The following is a 22,682-nucleotide window of genomic DNA, read 5'->3' on the forward strand; positions in this document are numbered from 1 at the left end:
AACTATAAAACAATAGCGAACCTAAAATACTGTATAATATGAAAATCGTAAATTGATAAATTGATATATTTCATATTTAAACTAATGAAATGAAATATTGAAAGAAGTTTTTGACGTATTGTGCATATTGTGCTTATATAAATCTTTTATGGGACTCGTTGACAATTTTTTTTTTACAAGACAACAACTGAATCATAAATGTGTTCAGATTAATAATTAGTAATTTAAAATTATTTATTATAAAAGTTATTTCAACTATATTATTTCTAGTGTAAAATATAATATAACAGTTTCTTTTTACTATATTATACAAAATTAGGTACATATAAATATAATTAGTATTTATAGAGAATTTTATTTTTGGTGATTTAAAAGGCATAAATACATTTTAACAGTTTTTAAGACATTAAATACTCAGCACTAATATTATAATAGTATATGCTTGTCCGCTGAATACAAGACGCGATGCCAGAGAATTATTCGAATACCTATTGCAGAGGACGTGAGGCGACTTTAACATCCTGCTGCACAAGATCTCGTGTACACGCATCTCGTATATCCATATAGGTATATTTTAATAAAATACGATCTGAAGACTTGCACGCATGGTGAAATGCAATATATAAATTATACTGCACGTATAATTAATAGCCGTACGTCACGGGGGACGAGCACGTATAACGACGAATTTATTTTTACAGTCCAAAGCCGCGGTTGTGTGAATTTTCACGACGTTCTAAATGCGTTACCCGAGCACTGGATGTAAAGCGGATAAAATAATAATGATTTCTTTCGCATATTTTATACTCGTTTGCAGATTTTCGACGTTAAGCCATACACAACAATGCCATTAATAACTACACGGACAGTATTTTATAACGACGAAACGATCCGCGAATCAGATGACAGAGACCTAATCTAACGAGTAACGACTGTACACATAATCCAAATCCGAGTTTGCCTGTAATAACATGACATTATAATGATAATAACAAAGCAGCTAGAGTAATACTAGGTGATTTTCACTTGTACGAAATTTGTGTCGCGACGTAATACGCCATGTAGGCCCATTATCGTAGTGTTTTACTTTTTATTTATCCCGTTACGGGTGACTCGTATTTAACGACCTCTAGTAAAATCACAAAACGGTATTACAGTTGCAGCGATCGATATGCGTGTGCGTAGTATAAAACTGTGAAACAACGACAGTCGATTTCCGATAATCCGAGATATCATAACGCCTACGCATCTGTGTATAACATATAAACATAGGAGGAAATAGGACAGCTTTTTGTAAAGGTCTACCAATTCAAAATTTAATATTCAGTACCTCCGAAGCATTTATAATTTTTAGAAAATATGACAGGTAATATGTGTTTATGTTTATAATATATTACGTCTACAGTGATGTCGTGAATCATAATTTTTGAGGGCGTACAAACTATTTTTTTTTTAATTTAGAGAACTCAAATAATATCAGATTTGCAATTTTTATTCGAATTCAAACCTAATCTCTGAACTGTTCAGATTTTGTATCAAATCCGTAACCAATCTTATACTATAACAAATAAGAGGACAAAAAATAGTAATAAAAAAATATTATATTAACCATAACAATAATCATTCTATTATTTTATTTATGGCTCTATTTTTATTTGATTCAATTTGTGAACCGAATTATTCAAACACCTCGAGTTTGATTCGGTTCAGTTCGTTGAAACATCACTATAATAATATACAATAATAACGTTTTGTTCATTTCTTTATCTATCAAAGATCAGCTTAATATTTTCGGCCAGTGTAAAATACGTATTATAATCTTACGTTAATCGTATTTCTTTTTTATGGATCTTTTGCATATGCCTCATGAGTACAATATTATAGTATAATATTATGTTAATTTAATTCTACTTGCTAATAATATTTAATCCGCACACGTGCAGAGTTCGCATAAATTAAATCGTCTGATTTATGTTTAGTACCTATATTATTATATATCCACGCATGCGAATATTACAAATCTATGAGTGTAAATTAAAGTATATTAATTAACATTATTTTAATCATTATTGTTAACGGTCTTTTAACAAACTTATGACTCGAATATTTACTATAATACAATAAAAAATAAAATAAAAAACATTCGACTTTTAGATTTATAAATTCTTTGAGTGAGTAAAAAAATTCTATAATTCACTGGCAATTGCACGATATGTATTTAGATTCTAAATCGTAGGTATATAATACTAACAATTTTTAATTAAATATATTTATTTTATAATTCTTGTAAACTTAAACCATCAAGTTTTATTTGTTCCTGGCGCCACATTCGTCATTAAATATAACGGTTGAAAAACAAAAAAACGTCGGTACCTATACATAAAAAGAGATGACGAAAGTAATAATAATGATAATACCGAATGATGTGTATCGTGCACACAACATCGATGGGCAGAGATCAGCTATATAATATATAATAATATGATATTATCTCACATGTCATTGACGCATTATCTCGGATCTGCTTCGCTCGTTAGTCAGTCCGTTTCGTCGTCTATAAACGCGTAGGCAACGAATAGGTTTTAAAAAAAGACTCCCTTCTTTTGATTCGTGTTATATATAAATCTTCCGATTAGAGCGGACAACACGCAACAGATTACACACGACCCTCTGGGAAACTGAGTGCATTGTTGTACGGGCCGGCACTGCTGCACTGAATGCGGGAGTTAAGTGAGCTGTATATACCTATAAATACGTATTCGTAATTGCAGACGAGGGGTGCAATTGAAACCGCAAATCGTTTCATTCACGACACACACGCGCTATTGAGCACGAAATGAATTGGTCATAATATTTTCGTGTGGACCTCCAAAGTTCCAGTGATGAGTAGGAAAGGGTGGAGACGTATAAAGGACACGGTAAATGCGGTTAATTCACCGTAGGTACAAACGTATAATAATACGTATAAATGTATAATCATTACGCGCGCGTGTGGAAAAAACACTAACCCCCCTCAAACGTCACCGAGGGATTACATTTAAACATAATAGAATTTTATTTTTTATAATCCATTAATTGTTAGACAATATCGTGTTGATCAACCAATTGTCAGATCTAGGATCATGCATATCACTTAATATTATTGAAGCATAATCGATTTTTTAAGTTAACAAAAAAAAAAAAATGTGATATCTCAATGTACATAGTCCTTTTTATGAAATCTTTTTCTGAAAGATAGTTGTATATATATTTATACATGTTTATAGACATAATAAATTATTAAAACGTGTTTCTGTTTTACATTTTGTTAAGTAGGTATTTAAATACCGAAAAAACCCAATTATATTTTAATAATATATCCTATGGATTCCTAAACATTTGCAGTTACTTATTTCCATTAAATTAAAAAGTATTTTATATTTATGACTTAGTATATAAATTTGTATACTTATCACCAAAAAACAACTTACCTAGACAACTAGACAAATTCTGGTTCAGAAGCAAGCTTTCATCAACAAGTATTTATAAGTATTTGTTTTTGATATTGATATTTTTTAAATGTATAAACATTATTTACATATATATTTTTGTATTATATTAAAGAGTGTATTATTCCTATAGGTTATGTTTAAGAATTTCTTTAATTATTTGAATTTTTTTAAATACCTATTAATAGTATTTTTAATGTTCTCTTTAAAATACATATAATATTCAGATTATGTTGAACATATTTTACATTTATGCAATGCAGTGTTCAGTATTGTAATAACCTGAAGATTTTTTCTCTAAATATTTAAATTGCCATTTATAAGAGTTACTTTTTACATAATACGTGCGTCAAACAATAATAAAAATAACTTACTATTAAATATAAATATAGTTATATTATATGAAACATTTTTACAATAAATATATTTTAATTGAAATTGTTTAGCGTTTCTTTCCTGTAATAACAGCGGAAAATTAACTGTCTAATAATAATATAAAAAGTATTACAAACGTTGAATAATAACGTGGTATGAAATTTAATTTGAAAGTACGTTTAACAATATTAGCGTAAAAATATATTCATATATATATATTAATTGTCATGCCTTTAAATAGTAATATATATTATATAAATTACAACATTTGTATAACTAAGTATTTAAGTAGTAGGTATATATTTTTCTAAAAAAAACTCATTTATTTTTAGCTCCAGTCTTACAGTCTAATAATATTTATACAACTAGAAAACATATTTTAAAAATATAATAATCATAAATAAAGCTTAAGAAGTAATATTATAAAGTTATGACTTTATGAGTTCATAAAACTAAATTAGTAAAATGTAAAAAACGATTATTACTTATGTGATAATACAATATTTTTTTTTAGTTACATAATATGTATAAGTATAGATTAAATATCAAGATATTTAGTGTGTAAAAAAATAATAGTATAATACCATGTAGCAGAAAAAAATTAAGTATTTTTTTTGTAATTTTTAATTGGAAAGACAAATATAATCAAGGAATATTAATTAAAAACAATTTCTTGTCAATGAAACTAGTGCCACTGTTTTGATTAATAGATGCTATTTGTAAGGATGGATGACATATCCATTTATGTATATAATATTAATATAACTTTGTACAACATTTTTTTTTATATAAAATTCATTACATTAAATATCCATTAGCGCATATTAATAACAAAGATAGTAAAGATATTAACATTAAAGTTGATGTTACTGGAGAATTAGCTTCATTGTAAAATCCTCCATAAACTTGTAGATTAGCCGTTTCGATACTATGTTTACAGTAATCTCCATCTAAATAAAATTATAAATTTGCAATATTATAATTTTTTTTTAAACTCTCAAGTAAATTGGAATAATATTAAGTAAAATTTATTGGCTAAAATCACAAACATTACATTATATTACACAGTTCGTATTCGGCGCATACATATATTATATAGACTATTGGCAATATGTTATTTTTTGTTACCATATCCCAAGTTGTGCAAGGCTAACTGGTCGCTCATCTCGATTTTTTTTTATATACTCATTATAGCTAAGTTATTAAGTACCAGTACACTTAAATAATATATGGTCAAAAACATCTCCAGTTGAACCCATATTACAAACATTTAGATGTTAAAAAATTTTTGGCCACATTTCAAATATTTTCAGTTTAATATATCTCCCAACAGGATAAATCCTTTATTCGTTAATTCATTTATGATAAAATGTGTTTTAGATTATAATTCACATTACGATCATAGGTATTATTCACATTTTTATTCAAGAAAATATTAATATTTATGTTTAATTATTATGCTAAAACATACCGTAATTCCAGCCTATAAATTGTCCTGTTCTGAGATTTTCATTTCGTAACCATTCTTCAAGCGGTTGGAAAAATTCTCTGAGTGCTGAACCGTCTAGTTTATTCTCACCAATCGCTAGAGATAAAGTATCCCTCCAGTTTTCCGATGATCCGGATTCCATTATTTTTCTATGATATAAAAATAAAATCATTTAAACTTTAAATAAAATATAATGTTTAATAATTACGAAATTGGTATTTTTCCACACGTTTTATGTATAAGGAAAAATTTTAAATGTTAAAGATCAATATTCAATGTTACAATATAAAAACCACATTGTCACAATGCCGGATCATAATCTTCGAAACGTGATGGAGAAAATCTTTGGGCACTCTTACAAAAGAATAATTGCTCGTTTAAATCGGTATATTTATTATAATTTCTAATAAAAATTATTGATTATTAAAAAAGTTAGATAAACGTACCAACATTTTTTTTTTTTGACTCAATTTACCTATTATCTTTTTTTTCAAGAATCTATTTACTATCTCCGATATTTTTATCTACACAACTTACATGTTTTTATTATGAATATAAAAATATAAAATAAAATAATTAATAAATATAAATATATAATAAATGTATACATCATATTTTTGTATTAACAGAAATCGGATAAAGAAGTCGCTTATTTGTACCGTAGGTTATTGTATACTGTATAGTATAATAGATTTTGAGTAAACTTTGTCAATGAGTAAGGCCTCTATAATGGATGTGTTAAATTTGAATTCTGTAATAAATCAGTGATAAACTATTCTTAGCGAAGACAGTGTATCAGCCTTTATGTATTAGGATATTTAATACGTAATTATTTTATATTATGTACTATTAATTATTCATTTTTCTATCAATAGTACGATATATTGAACTAATTTTTGGTCCAAAATGTATTGATTGGTTTTCTTTAAACCTCGAAGGAGTTTCTTTACGGTTATTCGTTTTTGAATAATTACAACAATATGAAAATTAATTTTGTTAAAAGTTGTTATTGCTTAAATGTTCCAGTTTTTCCATAATTTTTTTTTAGTTTTTCTCGATTATTCTCAAAAGTACTGAGCATTTTTTACGTAGATATTTATCATTATAAAACTAAGATATTTATCTTTTCATTCTAAATCTATAAAAGGTGACATTTTAAAGTAGTTCTTTCTTCTTGCAATTTGCCTTCTTTATATCAAAAAATACTAAATAATTTGTTTTACATTGTAGATGTCCTTCATACTCTGTCTCTCTCAATATTTTATATTGCAATGTCATCAAGTCAAATTTGTTTGATAAAATGTCTTTAAAATAATTTATGTATTAACTAAATTTATGAAAATATCACTAGGCTACAGCTACGCTCGCGGTTTTAATAAAGGAGCATTTGACAACCCACAACCTCTGCGGTTATAAAATGTAGTTAATATAAATAAATTATAGTTTACAAAAAGTATAGAGAGATGAATAGTCAATCGATGATATTATATTATCTACCCACTTTCAATTGCAAATACGATAATTTTTAATTTACAATTTATAATTTATGTACAGTGTTCTGTTATTTTATTATAAGAAAAAAAAATAAAACAATTAAGTAAACCATTCAAGGAAACGTCCTTATATGTATGAAATAATATAATATACTGCAATGTGATGGTCAAACGCGGTCGATCTTGGTCGCCGCCGAATATTAAGTATGATAAATCGATCTATCATACATACAACACTGCATTATTATATTATTATACTGTGAGCTTTATAGAATGTGGAAAAAATCGATTTAAGTAGGAACGGCGATCGCATAAGCCAGAAGTATATCTATATAAACTATACGTACCTATCTCGCACTTTTTATAGTAACATGTTATGATACGATCGTATTAGCCAGCTTTAATTTTTGTTCATATATCGTATGTGTAATAACGATATAAATAATATAGGTAATGTATATGGAATAATAATATGTATGTCAAATGCGAGCATTTCGGTCGCCGTCAAGAATATTATTATTATTGTAATTATGAAGAAAAAACGATTGCGAACGACCTCGTTACATCATCATAATAAGTAATAACCCGTTAAACGTTTTCCGTTGATAAATACACACATTATTATAGTTATACCTGTATACATACACGTACGTCTCTCGCGGAATATGAACCTATTCTCTACGACTATTATTTATTATTATTGTAACATTCTCCGCATTTTAGTCCTGCACAGGAAATACGTCCACCGAGAGTTTCACTTTTCTGTTTTCCCGTCGACAAAAGACTTATCTCACCGTTATAAGTATATAGTAGCGTACACCGCGTAGCGTTGAACAAGAGTGCCAGCTGTTGCAGTAGTACGACAAAATTCAACACGCCGAGCACAGACCGGACGTCCGGACGTGGTGTTGGATAATAATAATAAAAATATTATTGTCGCAGGCCACAGCAATGGCCGACATATTACTGTTGCATCTTTTACCTACCTATATAATAATATGATATTGCAGAAACGTTTCTGAGAGTCCGGAGGTGCGGTTGACGTGATGCGAGAGAAGGATATATGATATATGATATTATGTAATTTGGTATATTATATAGTTAAATGGAATTTTAATTTAATTTAAAAATAATTGAATCGATCAAATTGATTTCATAAGACTATTCACATAAAGGTGATACTTATTCGAAAGAATAAAACGTTTTTTTTTACTGATTTAGAGGCTTTATTTTAAGTTACACCTTACACTTAAAAGATTCCTATTCCAATTTTCAATTTTTAAATATTATGATGAAATTGTAATCCATAATACCTATATAAATATATATATTTAAATATTTATAGACTTTTAAATATTTAATGAAACTTATGCTTTGGAGCATCGCCAAATAACGAATTCCAATGTATCGTAATAATTTGTTTATCATGAACATAATGACATAATTTGATAGTATTTTTTTATTCGATTTTAATAATACTTGCTATATTGTTTAAACTATTGTAAAAAATAAATTATAGTAGGTATATTTGAAAGATTTTAATTTAATTTTAAACACGAATTTGGTGGAAAAAAAACAGCTTATCTATGTGTTATTTAGGTACAATTGATCTTTGGTTTGTTTTTGACATTTTTTTTTTTTCGTAAAAATCAAAATATTATGCTGATCATTTCTCCAACACCAATTTAATCAATTTTGTGGTGATTCCACCTATTTAATCTAAACGACTTCACGCCTATATGTGTTGTATCTTTCTTAGTGTCACCCTTACAAAAACATATCAAATCAAAATTTGCGCATAACAATTCTAATTTTGTGTTGTTAATTTTAATATTAAAGCGAGAAGACTTATTAACATACCTACTTAAAATTAAAATTCATGGTTCTAAATTCATTTTTCATCAATCTGTGAGTAAGTAGAATATTTATACTTAAAGGACTCTTTATACATCACTTGAAAATTAATAAGTTGTTAAAAATAACGAGAGAACACAAATTATGTTCTTGAATTTAAGTTTATTTATCAGATAATTTACTTTGATCTCAAAGCATATTTTAATAACATAAAATTGGTTCTGCTAAACTTAAATTTTTTTTATTGTACATTTGCATTTTTAGGACAGAGATATCATATTTACAAGTATGACACACTCTTAACCTAACGTTATATTATAATCATAATATTTTGTCGGTAAAATAGTACTATATTGACTCGATTTAAAAGCCAAGGACGAAAACTGGAACTCTGAACGCGGGCAACGAGCAAAGATCGAGTCTACGAATGACATTGAACGAGGAGTTGAAAATATATTTTAAATAGTATATTATACTATTATTACTATTATTATTATTGTTATCGTAGTTGTCGTTGTCCCGCGGTGGTAAACACAAACAATGCAATCTATGACAATATATTATTCGCAAGTATTATGTATTATGTAAATTTTATATCATGCGGCGTCGTATAGCACGCCATTTCATGTCGTAAAAAGAAGAGACGGAAATTAGTAACAATCGAATGAACGATGGTGGCTGCAGGTAAATACGTATAATGTGGATATTTCGCTGGAAAATTGACGTTTGAATAGACCATACTAAATATTATACTATTTTTTTTTAAAACATGATCCCTCCACGAATAACTGCTCCGTTACACAGCACAGGGTTATACAGTTATACCTATACGTATTGGTACTACACGACGATCGACTTCGCCAATATTGTAATCTAATGACATCCAATAATATCATATTTTCCATTTCACTCACTTTATAATGGCGCCTGCCTCCTTGCTCCGGTAAATGTCACATTTGTGTAACAATTTGTTCGGGTCGTTGGGTCTGTACTGTCCGGATGCCAAGCACATCGCCTTGTGGATCTGGAACTGCAGGACCGTTCCGAAATAATACCTAAACAAAGGTCAATTTATTATTGTATTAATAGATACTACACAATACAAAAAACACCATAATCATTCCAGTCAAAAAAATTGCCAAAAGATGGCAATAATATACACGAACAACATGTTTTTTTTTTTTAATGCTGGTTATAGCGAGGAAATAAAGCGTTGGAGTGTATAGATATAGTATAGTATTTTCGTTTCAAACTCGTTTACTACAACTCGTCGTCGAGCGAATTTAAAATAATATTATTAATGTGCAAAGAAAAAAAAATACTCGTTTTATTATGGTTGAGTTTACGTAATGGACGAATATTGTATAAGACTAAAATAGCATCGGCAAGTCTGAGAGAATTTATCTTCTAAGTGCGAATGTCAACGACCCACCCCATATTGGGTAGTTGTGTTTTCAAATTCAAGGTTAAGATGGTATTTATTTTCTTTTTTTTAAATAACAAGCCTACCCGCAAAATAAAAACATCTTTAACAATTTCGAATAATATTCAAATTTAATGCACATTTTAACGAGTTGAATATCTTTAGACAATTTTAAAACTGGTTTATTTTTATGTCAACAATGTACAGATAATGACTGAAAAATTATTCGATAATAAAATACTTAATCTACAGAATTCTGAATTTTTACTTAGTATCTTAGTATCTATAGCTTACTTGAAAATTGAAATTTTGTAATATATAATTACTATAAGTTTGATGTCCCTAATAAGTAATATGTATATTGAAATATCTATGTATTAATAAAATATTTATTCTAGACAATTATAATTTTCTCGAATTTTAAATCTATTTTTTTATAAAAATAATTACGAAAATCTAAGTTAAAATTTTGTTTAAATATCAACTATCATTAATTATTATTAATAATATGAAATAAGATATTAAAAAACTACACATTTACACATGCTGAACAATGTATACTCAAATTCTTATCACGTACACGAAGTCAAAATTAAACATAAGACGCTTTTTATTAGGTAAATCAAAAAAATTAATTACATTTTAACAATTTAATAATTTAGTTATTGGTCAGATTGGTTAGATGTCATTAACCTAATATTGATTTAGATTGGCGTTAAGTGATTACAAGTCGAATAGAAAATAATTAATATATTATTTCGTATCGTAACAAGCATTGCCTACTTTGAGTATTAATACAATGTCTACCTATGTATTTATTTTTTGATACGAGTTAGTGAAAAACACTTATTAAATTTTCCAATGAAAGTCAGCAATAATGTTATTATTATTACGTCAGTCGTAGAATCTATAGGTATATTGTCAAACTGTAGACACGTAGTAAGTAATAATAACAATACATTTTTACTACATAATTTTATTTTATGTTTACGTTCAAACGATATTACACAATTTAACTATACGACGTAAATTGGTTTTATTATTTAATTTTTTTTTTTTTTTATCAAAATACATGATACATACATAATAATATTATATTATATTATATTATCAACAGAACGTATAAAATATAAATACGCAACCACAGTAACAGACGTGTTATAGATAACCTATATCGTGCTATATGATTACACAAAATCTTCTTTTCCAAATTTTCATGACAATGTATTTTTTTAATTTTCATCGGTTTTAAATGTATAATACTTTTTTTGATACTATTGGATGATATTATATGCACATTATATTTGAATAAAAGCGCACTAAAATTATAATTATAAACAAATGATTTATATTTTATATCGACAAAATAACACCTACGTCCACTATTCTAAAAAATTAAAATAAATTAAATTTTAGATGCATTACATTTATATTTGGTTGTGTATAATGTATATTATAATTTATTCAAAAAAATACAAAAATCGAAGGAGATCATATTACTTTCAATATCAGTACCTACCTAATTTATAACCAAAAAATTATATATTTATATTTTGTTTGTTTAACATGATATTTTTTAATTATAATGCTAAGTTTACATCAAATATATTTACATAATAACAAAAAACTTAGTTTTTAATTTGGTGACAAATAAGAAACAACAATAAAACATCAAATTCCTATCTACACCAAATAGATAAATGTTACCGAAGACAAGAACATAATAGAAACCCTGATGTTTACTGCTTTTATATGGACACAAAAATGAATCGCTAGCTTAAATAATGTCACAGAAATGTTTTCATTTTGTATCCTATTTGCGGTTTAGTGTAAACCTAGTTATGTACTACACTAATAATAAGTGTAACTACGTAATCATAACTTTGTGAAATTGTATTTATTCCTATAAATTACAAATTTAATAAGTTCAAATAAGCAATAGGGTCGATTTGGTCGACAACACTTTAGAAATAATGAAAAAACCTATTATTTTACAGTAACGTTTACTCTATTTTAGCGTAATTTTTTTATACATAAAACTAGTGGTTTGTTTTACTCAGACAAACTCAAAGACCAAAGTATAATTCTTATTAAATGTTTTAAATTTATTTTAAATAATAGTTTAAAATTACTGATATACACGTTGTAATGTTTATAAAAGATGCTCGAAAAAAAATGTATTTCTGTAGATTTTGAAATAAATAGTTTTAAAGTGTCCTACTATTTCTACTTAAATCAGTAGATTAAAGGATATATGACACAATCATTTTTACAGCTACCAAGGTTTTTAACTTTAAAAATATGTAAAGAGCTAACATACCTGATAACAAAATGTTTTGTAGGATTAAGTTAGAGTTTTGAATTTTTAAAGGGTGATACTTAGCTCGAAGGGTTTCTCTATTATTTTGAATATAATAAGAATAAAAAATTTAATTCATAGCAACATATATTATTGTTTACAAAGTACAGACAAGAACCAAAAGGATCATTGTTTTTATATCAGCTAGTAAAGTATGAAGTAACTCTATCAAATTTGACAGAAGCAACATATAATAATAATATGTGACAATACTAAGCATATTATTAAACTGGTTACGCATACCGATATTCGTGTAAAATAAATAATAATACGATAATCGTATTACTTGAATGAATTTAGTCAAAAATAAACATCATATATTAACTAATCTATAGTTTACACAACTTGTAGAAATTATTTGGGTCAACAACTATGAAATTTTAAAGAAAAAAACATTTTTTCTCTTCTTTTTATATTGAACAAATAAGCCGGTTTTCGGGACATAGTAATATGTTTAGTCAATGATTTACATCCATAGACCTAAAACTACTATTCACCCAAGGCTAGTATAATTGTCATATTTATATAATATATAAAAACAAAAAATTCACACCTTAATTTAATTTTGAAATAACTGTGTATCATCATTTTGAATAATTTTTAAATAGAGTACAATTTATTTTAGATTATACTTTAATACTTTGTTCATTGAAAATATCAAATGCAGATATAATATTATGGTTAATCAATTATACATGAAAAACATTAACATACTGAATAGAATATATTATAATAATGACGATCTATTTAAAATATTATTACACGTACAAACAGATAGTTTATGGATTAGAATGGACGTATTATGATACTTATAATTTTTTCTTAATTACAAACATTAAACGTGTTATGTTTAAATAATTTATAGTAAAATAAAGTATTGATTATTAGTTATAACTTATAACATTTTAAATTTATAAGCAATTTATTTATTTTTAATTATTTCATAAAATTATATTATATAAGTCTTTTAAGGCAATGACACCATTTTTCAAATTATGAACAATTCAATAATAAACTAGTTTTATAATAAAGTTAATAATAATATACTATAATAATAATAGTATACAACTATACAAAGTATTTATTTAATAATATATGTGTGTGCTTCGTAGCAATAACAATAATGAATAAACCCGAATCAAAACGTACCCATTCGTGCGTTTAAATTGTAATATTACATATTGTATTATATTTTATTTACGTGCTGTTATGTATCGTATTTCTATACAAAACCACACTAACACCACATTGTATGCCGTACATCTATAATAATATAATACGTAACTCGATGACGTACAGTTAAGCAATTTTTATTAAACGGCAAAAAATTAAAGAATCAAACAAATTGATTTCGTGAATCTATTTAAATTACCCCGACGCTTATTATGTTTTATCTTCTGACAAAGAAATAACACACACTCATATATATATATTTTTTTAATTTCTTTTTAGTTGCGTTTAAATTGAAAATTTTTATTTTTAGAAAAAGAACCGTATAGATTATTCATGGGCATTTATATATTTGATGAACGCGTTTTGGAGCAATCACATTTTAACGCCAAATATCAATGTACCATGCTAATTTGTATTGGTACACAATATTATAAACATTAAACAGTATAATATAGTTTGTTGGGATTTTTATTTGGATTCATTTATACTTATAATGCCATTTGAATTAGTCAAGCAATCAATCGGCGTATATGTTCAAATATTTTAAATCAAGTTTAACATATTGTTTGTGAAAAATAAACTGACCCGTGTACCTAATAATAAAATCACATTAAAATAACAGATAATTTCAAATACATGATTTCATTTTATAAATTATGATTTGTAGTTAGGTATAACTTGTAAACACTATACTGTATACCTACACATTATTATTATTATGTAATACTCAAACGAATAGTATGAGTATATAGTATATAGTATATAGTATGGTTATCCTCTACAAATTCTCATTCTACTCTGATTCTTAATTATCCATTGAGATGTTTTATTTTATGATTGATTATCTACGAGTAAAATAATGACAGTCACTAATGTAAGGACAAAACTTGTGCAATGCTACAATACTATAATATTACTTATAACATTCCATTATTATAGCATAGCTTAAAAATACTCTATAGTTGATAATATCACGACCTGGGCAATAATAAATATTGTTTAATACTCGCGATTCAAGATGCGAGAAAATGTTTTTTAATAGTTTGTGTAATAAAAAGTATGAAAATCGTAGAATTGAGTATCCGCCATTAGTCATCAAGACGTCTCTCAAAATATTCAGCATGATTAGTTATAATAATATATGACAAACGTTAAAATAGTTTTATTATTTGACAATAAACAGACGTTATTTTGTATATTCAATTATTTTAATATAATAAAAATGCAAAACGTTTGCCAAACAAAAGAATATTGCACAGCAGGAGGAAACCGGTTTTTAAGAGCGAAAATCAATTTTGATTTGCTACACCTCGCTAGGTCCAGAAGAAGGAGTAGAAGAAGAAAACATAATACAAAGATGGATTTTACTGTTTCGGAATGAGAAGCTAAGAAATCGTTCAAATATGTACCTATATAATATAAAAAATTTAAATTGTTAAACACTCAATTTGTTCTACCTAAACCATAACGATAAATCATAATTAAATATTCATTTTTTAATTTGAAATTAAATAACATAATATAACAATCAATTAGAAGTATATTTATTAAGGTATAACAATATTGTTAATATGAGATATTATTAGTTAGTGGGCGAATTCATGTATCATAAAATAGATTTAACATATTTTTAAATAATTTATGAAAAAAAACTCAAATTTAACTAAAACATATTACAAAACATGTAATCAAATAAAAAAAAGGACTGGATTAGTTAAACATTGTTGCATTAAAATTGTGTAATGTATGATCAATTGGTGAATGTTATGAAATTATTTATAATTTAAAATTTAACACAAAATTATGAAATAAATGAAAGATAATAGGCTTAAAAATTACAGTTTCAGAATTTTATTATGAGTATGAAATACAATCATTTATGAAATGTGTGCAATGTATATATATTATCAAAAATTACAAATAAAAAAATCATTGGTAGGTAATTTTAATATTATTATGATATAAATTACTGTGACCATATGTCGTTACTTATTATCATAACATACCAATCGGGTATAATATAAATTAAGTCAATACAGAACCATGTGTTTAAAAAAAAAAGTCAAAATAGAAAATTATCCGTAAATCTGAGAAAAAATCAACCTAATAATTAAATGAAATTAATGTATCAATCTTATCAAAGTTTAAAAAATAGTATTTGGTTTTAATATTAAACGTATATTTCAAACGCTGTACAATTACTTTACATTAATTTCTTTATAGTTTATATAAATAACTAATCAGTAGTGAATATACCTATCAATTATAATAAACTTAAAAACAAAAATTTAACTAATTAGATGTTTAAGAATTGTACTAGAAGTATTCAAATATCATTAATTTATTTAGTTTCATCTATATTTTAATATTTTTGAAATGAATAAAAAGGTATACTAAATTGTAGATCAGGCCTGTAGTACAAACGTGTGTATGGCCCTAATGCCTTTATAAGCATTATAACAGTAAATTATAAAATAAAAATCAGAATTAAGTAATTATGATAACTTATTGTAGACATTTAAAGTTAAAAACTTAACAAAAATTCTATGTATAGAGTATAGAATTTACTTATTATAAACAAATCATAAAGGTTATTTTTACAGTCATTAATGGTTTCATGATTTCATTAGCTACATGTTTTAAAAAACATATTTTCAATCATTAAGAATTAATATATTTAAATAAATGAAACTCAAAATTTCAAATCAGTTATTTCTATACCTATTTAGGCAATAACTATTTAACTATATAAATGATTACAATTAAGTACATTCACAGAATTAATTGGTTGTTATAATATAAAATATTATACATATTACGTATACATTTGTATGTCAATACGTATGACTATATTATAATTTATAACAGTTATGATTTTATTGAGTTTGAATTAGATTATTATAAATTTAATATAAAGTAATTATTGAACATACATTTTTGAGGAAAACTATTAAGATAATCGTTTTCTCTAATTTATTTTATATGAAATAAGTAAAAAGAAAACTGAACTACAATTTTACTAATTAATATTTTTTAATTGCCTATAAATAATAATATGTTTTCTTATATATATATATATATATATAAAAAAAAAAAGCCTGATAAAATTGTCAATACTTATTTTTATTACTCTTCAGTATATCTTTAATAATCAAAATAATCAAATAATAGCAATAAATTATTAATTGATTTTCTTTTAAACTTAAGATTATTTAAAAAAATCATCATTTGCTTAAAACATAATACAAGCAAAATTATATTAGCTATATTATGCATTTTATATAATACTTCATAATAATATATTGATAAGTGATAACACAACTAAACACGATTATTATTAAATATTAATAATTTATTAATGTTAAATGCTGACCATTTACTATAGTGATTATTCAATTATAAGAGTTCGGAAATATACTTTAAACTTAATAAACATATAGGCATTAGATATATCGTAAATGGAATCATAAACTATAATGTATACCTACTATATATTTAATACACTTACAGAATTCGACCGGTTTTTATGCAATTTCGTTATACTCTTAATTTTGTTCGTACAATTTTTACGTAGGTTCAGAATAATATACCAACTTATTAAAATAAATAATATTTAATTTGAACTTTTGCCTTGGCCAAGTTAACTCTGAGACTACTAATATTTTGATTTTAAATAGTTCAAAGTTTAAACCATACATTTAAAAAAACATTTTATCAAATTATCAAAATAACAACCATGTTTATAAATTTATGTAAAATAAAGTGTATATTCAATAAATATGGAAATTTTAAGCATTATTATTCAATTTTTACACTTATTATTATACATATCAAAAATTGTTTTATTTTTATCGTTAGTCTAAACCAGGGATCTCTAAACTACGGTCAACTAGTATCATTTGGACTACCTACAAAAATGTCTTTTCTAACCTTTGAATGACGATAGATATTTAAAAAAATGTGTAATATCAAAAATCGAAATCATGTATACTTCTCAACATGCATCGTATATTGCACGATTAAAGTATTATCATAATTTAATATGAATTTTACAGTAAACAAAAAAATTAGTTTATTTATTTTTGGTTAATCAAAAGCTTTTAATTTTTTATATTGTCTTTGAAAATAAAGTAAGGTTAGTAAGGAGATCTTTAATTTAAGATATTCAGTAAAATATTTTAGTAAAATGAATGATATAAAAAATGATGTTAAGTGTAATTAAAATAATAATGTATAGCTATCAAGTTAATTTAAGACAAATAAAAATATAAATATATATTTTAACTTCTCGTCTACTAAAAAAAAAGAATAGTGATATGTTTAATAACCAAACATACATATTTTTTATATAAATATGTTATTTAACAAAATGAAATCAAAAATATTACAGATTATTATTAATATATCAGAAAATACTTTATTTACAATACACGAAAATCAACCTATACTATTTTAAAGTATAATAAATAGTATATATTTTAGACAAAAAATAATAACACTCACAGATTATACGTAAACACTTCATTTTGAAAAATGTCAACTGACAAATTTAATTATTTAATGCATACGAAATATACAACAAACGACCTGTAGTCAATTCCACATAATGTTGCTTTAGTAGATAGGTATTCAAAAATATTTTAATAATGGGGAGTAAACGTAAAATGATTAAAAGTGCAAAATAGATGAGAATACGGTGCAAGGTACCCGGTGTGTGAAAGGGGATATGGTTATAGTGTTCGAAGGTCGACGAGGCCACCGATCCTTCGGAGTCCATAGTTGTGCACCCTTGACTTAACGTAAATAACCGGTTTTTTGTACGAGATGAGCGTAAAACGCGAAAAAAATAGATTTATATATTATATAAAAAAAAAAATTTATAATAAAAATACTGATAAAACAGCAGTTAAACGAAGATCAACAATTTATAAGTGGGAGGAGCTAGCTGCGTTAGAGTTCGAAAAAAATTCTCCCATCCCGGATTACTGGTTTTCGACAGTAATTTTGCTGGATACAGTCCAAGAAGAAGCGCAGATATATATAGTAAAGGCTGGTGTTCAACAAAGTATCCAGTCAATCAGTCGCTGGATTGAAGAGAACCAACAGCAAGCATGGCTCCACGTGCTATGGTGAGATTGAACATACATACTATTATTTCTATAATTCGATTCCAACGCTTCTAATTTAATAAAAATATTTTTTTTTTAACATAATATAAAATACACGATTAATAATATTTTTATAATTCGTTTTCGGTTATCGAAAAAAAAATATTAATAGTTAGAATCTAATATATATTTCTAATGCTTATCTATCAATATCATCTACATTTTTATAATTTTATTTTATTTTTTGTTTTATATTTTATTAAATCAACGAGCTAAATATTTAATTACTTGAATATTTATTTCAAAATAAATATATACATATTATAAGTTTGGTAATATAATTATTGTTTATATGATAGGAGCTTGTTAGCATTATATTTTAAATATTATTTTAATAGATAAGTTATATTCATACACATAAAAGAACTCAATATATTATCTCAAATATGCATTCAATTTCTGTAAACAATATTCTATAGGAATTTAGCATTAAATTCAAAGCATAACCTTTATTGACGTATTTTAATTCGAAAAAATAGTTTGACAAATTATTTTTTCATATTTTATTAAATAAAAATTTCATTGCATCACATAGAATATAATATTAAGGGAATATTAACTAGGTATATTTGTATGCTTTAACGCATTTATTTAATTATTATTTGTTTTCCTATACATTAAATTAAGTATCAAGTTTTAAATATATTTAAATTACAACTAGATAATACATTCACAAACAATAGTAACATTGTTTACTATTAAAATGTTTGACTTGATTTGAAATTATTTAAAAAGTGTTGTCCTAAAACTAATTATTTAACTACGTAAAATTAAAAAGAACGATTGAATAATAAAAATAATACTACAATAAAACAAAATATAAACAAGTTCTTTTAACATATTTATTGAGCTGTTATTAAAATAATTTACGAAATTCTGATTCATATTAAAATTTTAAAATTATCTGCATATTCAACGTAAACATAAAATACGATTTTTCTAAATTGACGAGTCTTAATGTTGAACCATACTCAACAATATTTATTAGTTAATAGTTATTTTTATTTGAAAAAAAATTTTTATAAATGTTTTATATGTAAAATACGTTTATACTATTATTTTATGCTTAACAGTAATTATTATTATTTGAAAAAAATATATTTTAAAATAGTTAATTAATTTAGTAAAGAATTAAAAAACTGAAAAACTTTGTCAAAGTTCTAATTATATTGAAATAGTATTTTATTTTGTATTAAACCGTAAAATAATATTTTTAATAAAAGTTTTTTCACTAACATGAGCATAAACTGTTTACCTATTAAGAATTCACTTTGTATAATACGAGATAAACTTTGTATTTTATACAGTTATAATTTGTTAAATTAATATATTAAAGTACTATGAGATCTTATAAGAAGAATACAATTAATAACAAATTAAGTTAATTAAGAAATGGTAAACATACTGTAAACTATCGGGGATATAAATAAATATCTTACATAACTATTATTTCAATAAGTCAATTTAAAAATACATTAATTTTAACTAATTACTGTCCATAATATATTTTGATTTGATTAATATTGAAATTAAATGTATATAATATTTTAAAAAGTTATGTAGGTATATATTAAATAATGATGTTTAAACATTTGTTTTGATGTAAGCTATAACAAATGTAATATTATTTCAGATTCAAGCAGCTTTCCTAGGACTCCTAGTTGTGTCCACAGCATTTGCTGAAAAACTCAATAGCAATGAGAAATCAGAATCCATAACTGGTAAAAGTCTTGGAGGATCTGCTTCCGAGAAAGCCAATTTCCCTTTCTCTAACCCATCTATATTCTCATTCGGAGCTAAGAGCTTTGGCCCATCAACCCCAGCTCCATTCAACTTCGACAGCTCATTCTCAACTACCGCTGCACCTTTCAAATCCGTTTCATACAGCTCTACACCAGCACCGTTCGTATTCGGCAACTCTTTCGCGTCGAATGCTTACTCCGGCGCCGCTGCAGCTCAATCCTTCGATGGTGCTTCGTTCATTGGATCGTCCACACCAGCTCCCTACTTCGATGGATCTTTCGGTTCATCTACTCCAGCAGCTTTAATCGGATCGTCTACCCCAGCACCTTTCTTGTCTGGTTCTGCTGTCTCTAGTGCTGCACTATCTGACGCGAGCTTTGCGTATTCGTCCACTCCCGCTTCAGCCTTATTGGCCGGAGCTTCACCAGTTGTGTCATCCACCCCAGAACCGGTTGTTCTGAACAGATCACCGGCTTTTGCTACATCATACGGTTCATACTACTCAGCTTACGCCCCATCGTACGCCCAAGGAGCAATTGTCAAGTCTGACTCAATTAGCCACGATGCTGTTGAAGTACCAGCTGTTGCTAACGCCCCAGCACCTCATCACGAAGTTACCATCACAAAGGAAGTTCCAGTTCCATACTACGTCCAAGTTGAAAAGAGAGTGCCATACCCCGTGTTGGTCCGTGTACCACACCCATACCCAGTCACAGTAGAAAAACACGTGCCATACGCCGTTAAGGTCAACGTAGACCGTCCAATTCACGTTCCTCAACCGTACCCAGTAGAAATTGAGAAGAGAGTGCCATACCCAGTTGAAAAGCCAGTACCTTATGAAGTGAAAGTCCCAGTCGACAGGCCATACCCAGTTCATGTTCCAGTCGAAAAACCCGTCCCGTACGCAGTTGAGAAGCCCGTCCCATACCCAGTGCGAGTCAATGTTGACAGACCTTACCCAGTGGAGAAACCAGTGCCATACCCAGTCCCAGTTGAAAAACCAGTGCCTTACCCAGTGGAAAAGGCTGTGCCATACCCAGTAGAAAAATTGGTACCATACGCAGTTGAAAAGAAGGTTCCATACCCAGTCAGGTACGATGTCCCAGTCAAAGTACCAGTTCCAGTGGAAGTCAGAGTACCAGTATCTGTAGACAGACCAGTGCCATACCCAGTAGAAAAGAAGGTTCCATACCCAGTCCAAGTCCCAGTTGAAGTCAAGGTCCCAGTTCCAGTTGCAGCCCCAGCTCAACGTTTCGCTACAGTCCACTACTACCAACAATCTCCCGTCGGTTATGGATACGAATCCAGTCAAGCTTTTGCTGGCCAAGCTGGATACAAAGCTTTTGCCGCACAATCTAACGATGGTGTACCAAACGTCTACTACAACACACCCGCAAACGCCGTTATTCTTAACAACCAAAACTTGAAAACACCAGAACAATTAGCTCTGACCGGCACCAAAGTAACATACAGCTCATCTGGATTAGCTCCATCTTTTGATGGTGCATCTGCATATGGTTTTGCTTCTGGAATCGCTCCAGCCTCTGGCAGTTCATTCTACAGCTCTACTCCAGCATCTGCAAGTGCTTTGTTCAGCTCTACAGCTAGCCCAGTAACCTCATACAGCACAACTGCCAGCCCAGCTGGACTCTTCGGCTCAAACTTTGACGGTTTCAGTAGTACATCAGCCCCATTCGGTTTCGGCCAACAGTCTTTCTTCGGATCATCAACCCCTGCTCCATTCAACTCTTTTTCCGCTGGATCAGCTGATGCATCATCTTTATTCAAGTCAGCTAACTTTGGATCTGCTGGTCAAGAAGCAGTTGCCATTGGAGGTTCATCCGCCAAGACCCAAGAAAAAGTAGAGTCCAAAACTGAAGACTCAAACGTTGTAAAGAAATAGATTTTGTATACTTCTATTAAAATTGAAATATGCACATTTACGTTTTTAAAAATCTACTGAAAAATAGAACTATTTTCAAATATATATAATATGTATATATTTTTAAATATTTTCTATAATTATGAATAATTTGACCACACTTTTTATAAGTTAAGTATTCATTCATTTGTAAAATTATAAATAAAAGAAATGCATTAAGTACCTATAAAATATA

General features: G+C 27.0%; 2 protein-coding genes across 2 annotated transcripts in view; one reads left to right on the forward strand and one right to left on the reverse strand.

Moving 5' to 3' along the window:
• Positions 1–4,006: 4,006 nt before the first annotated feature.
• LOC114120823 (angiotensin-converting enzyme) overlaps positions 4,007–22,682 on the reverse strand; it is a 37,453-nt gene continuing 18,777 nt past the window's right edge. Inside the window, exons 12-14 of the mRNA XM_027982868.2 lie at positions 9,614–9,754; positions 5,335–5,501; positions 4,007–4,813 (exon numbers count right to left, since the gene is read on the reverse strand). Of these exons, the coding sequence (XP_027838669.2) occupies positions 4,662–4,813; positions 5,335–5,501; positions 9,614–9,754 (460 nt within the window). The 3' untranslated portion in view covers positions 4,007–4,661. The remainder of the gene's footprint in view (positions 4,814–5,334; positions 5,502–9,613; positions 9,755–22,682) is intronic.
• LOC114120824 (uncharacterized) lies at positions 18,617–22,678 on the forward strand. The gene is made up of 2 exons (XM_027982869.2): positions 18,617–18,783; positions 20,456–22,678. Exons 1-2 carry the CDS (start codon positions 18,766–18,768, stop codon positions 22,466–22,468), a joined length of 2,031 nt encoding a protein of 676 aa, XP_027838670.1. The 5' UTR covers positions 18,617–18,765; the 3' UTR covers positions 22,469–22,678.

The sequence above is a fragment of the Aphis gossypii genome, chromosome 1 (genome assembly GCF_020184175.1).
Source record: "Aphis gossypii isolate Hap1 chromosome 1, ASM2018417v2, whole genome shotgun sequence".
Taxonomy (NCBI): Eukaryota; Metazoa; Arthropoda; class Insecta; order Hemiptera; family Aphididae; genus Aphis; species Aphis gossypii.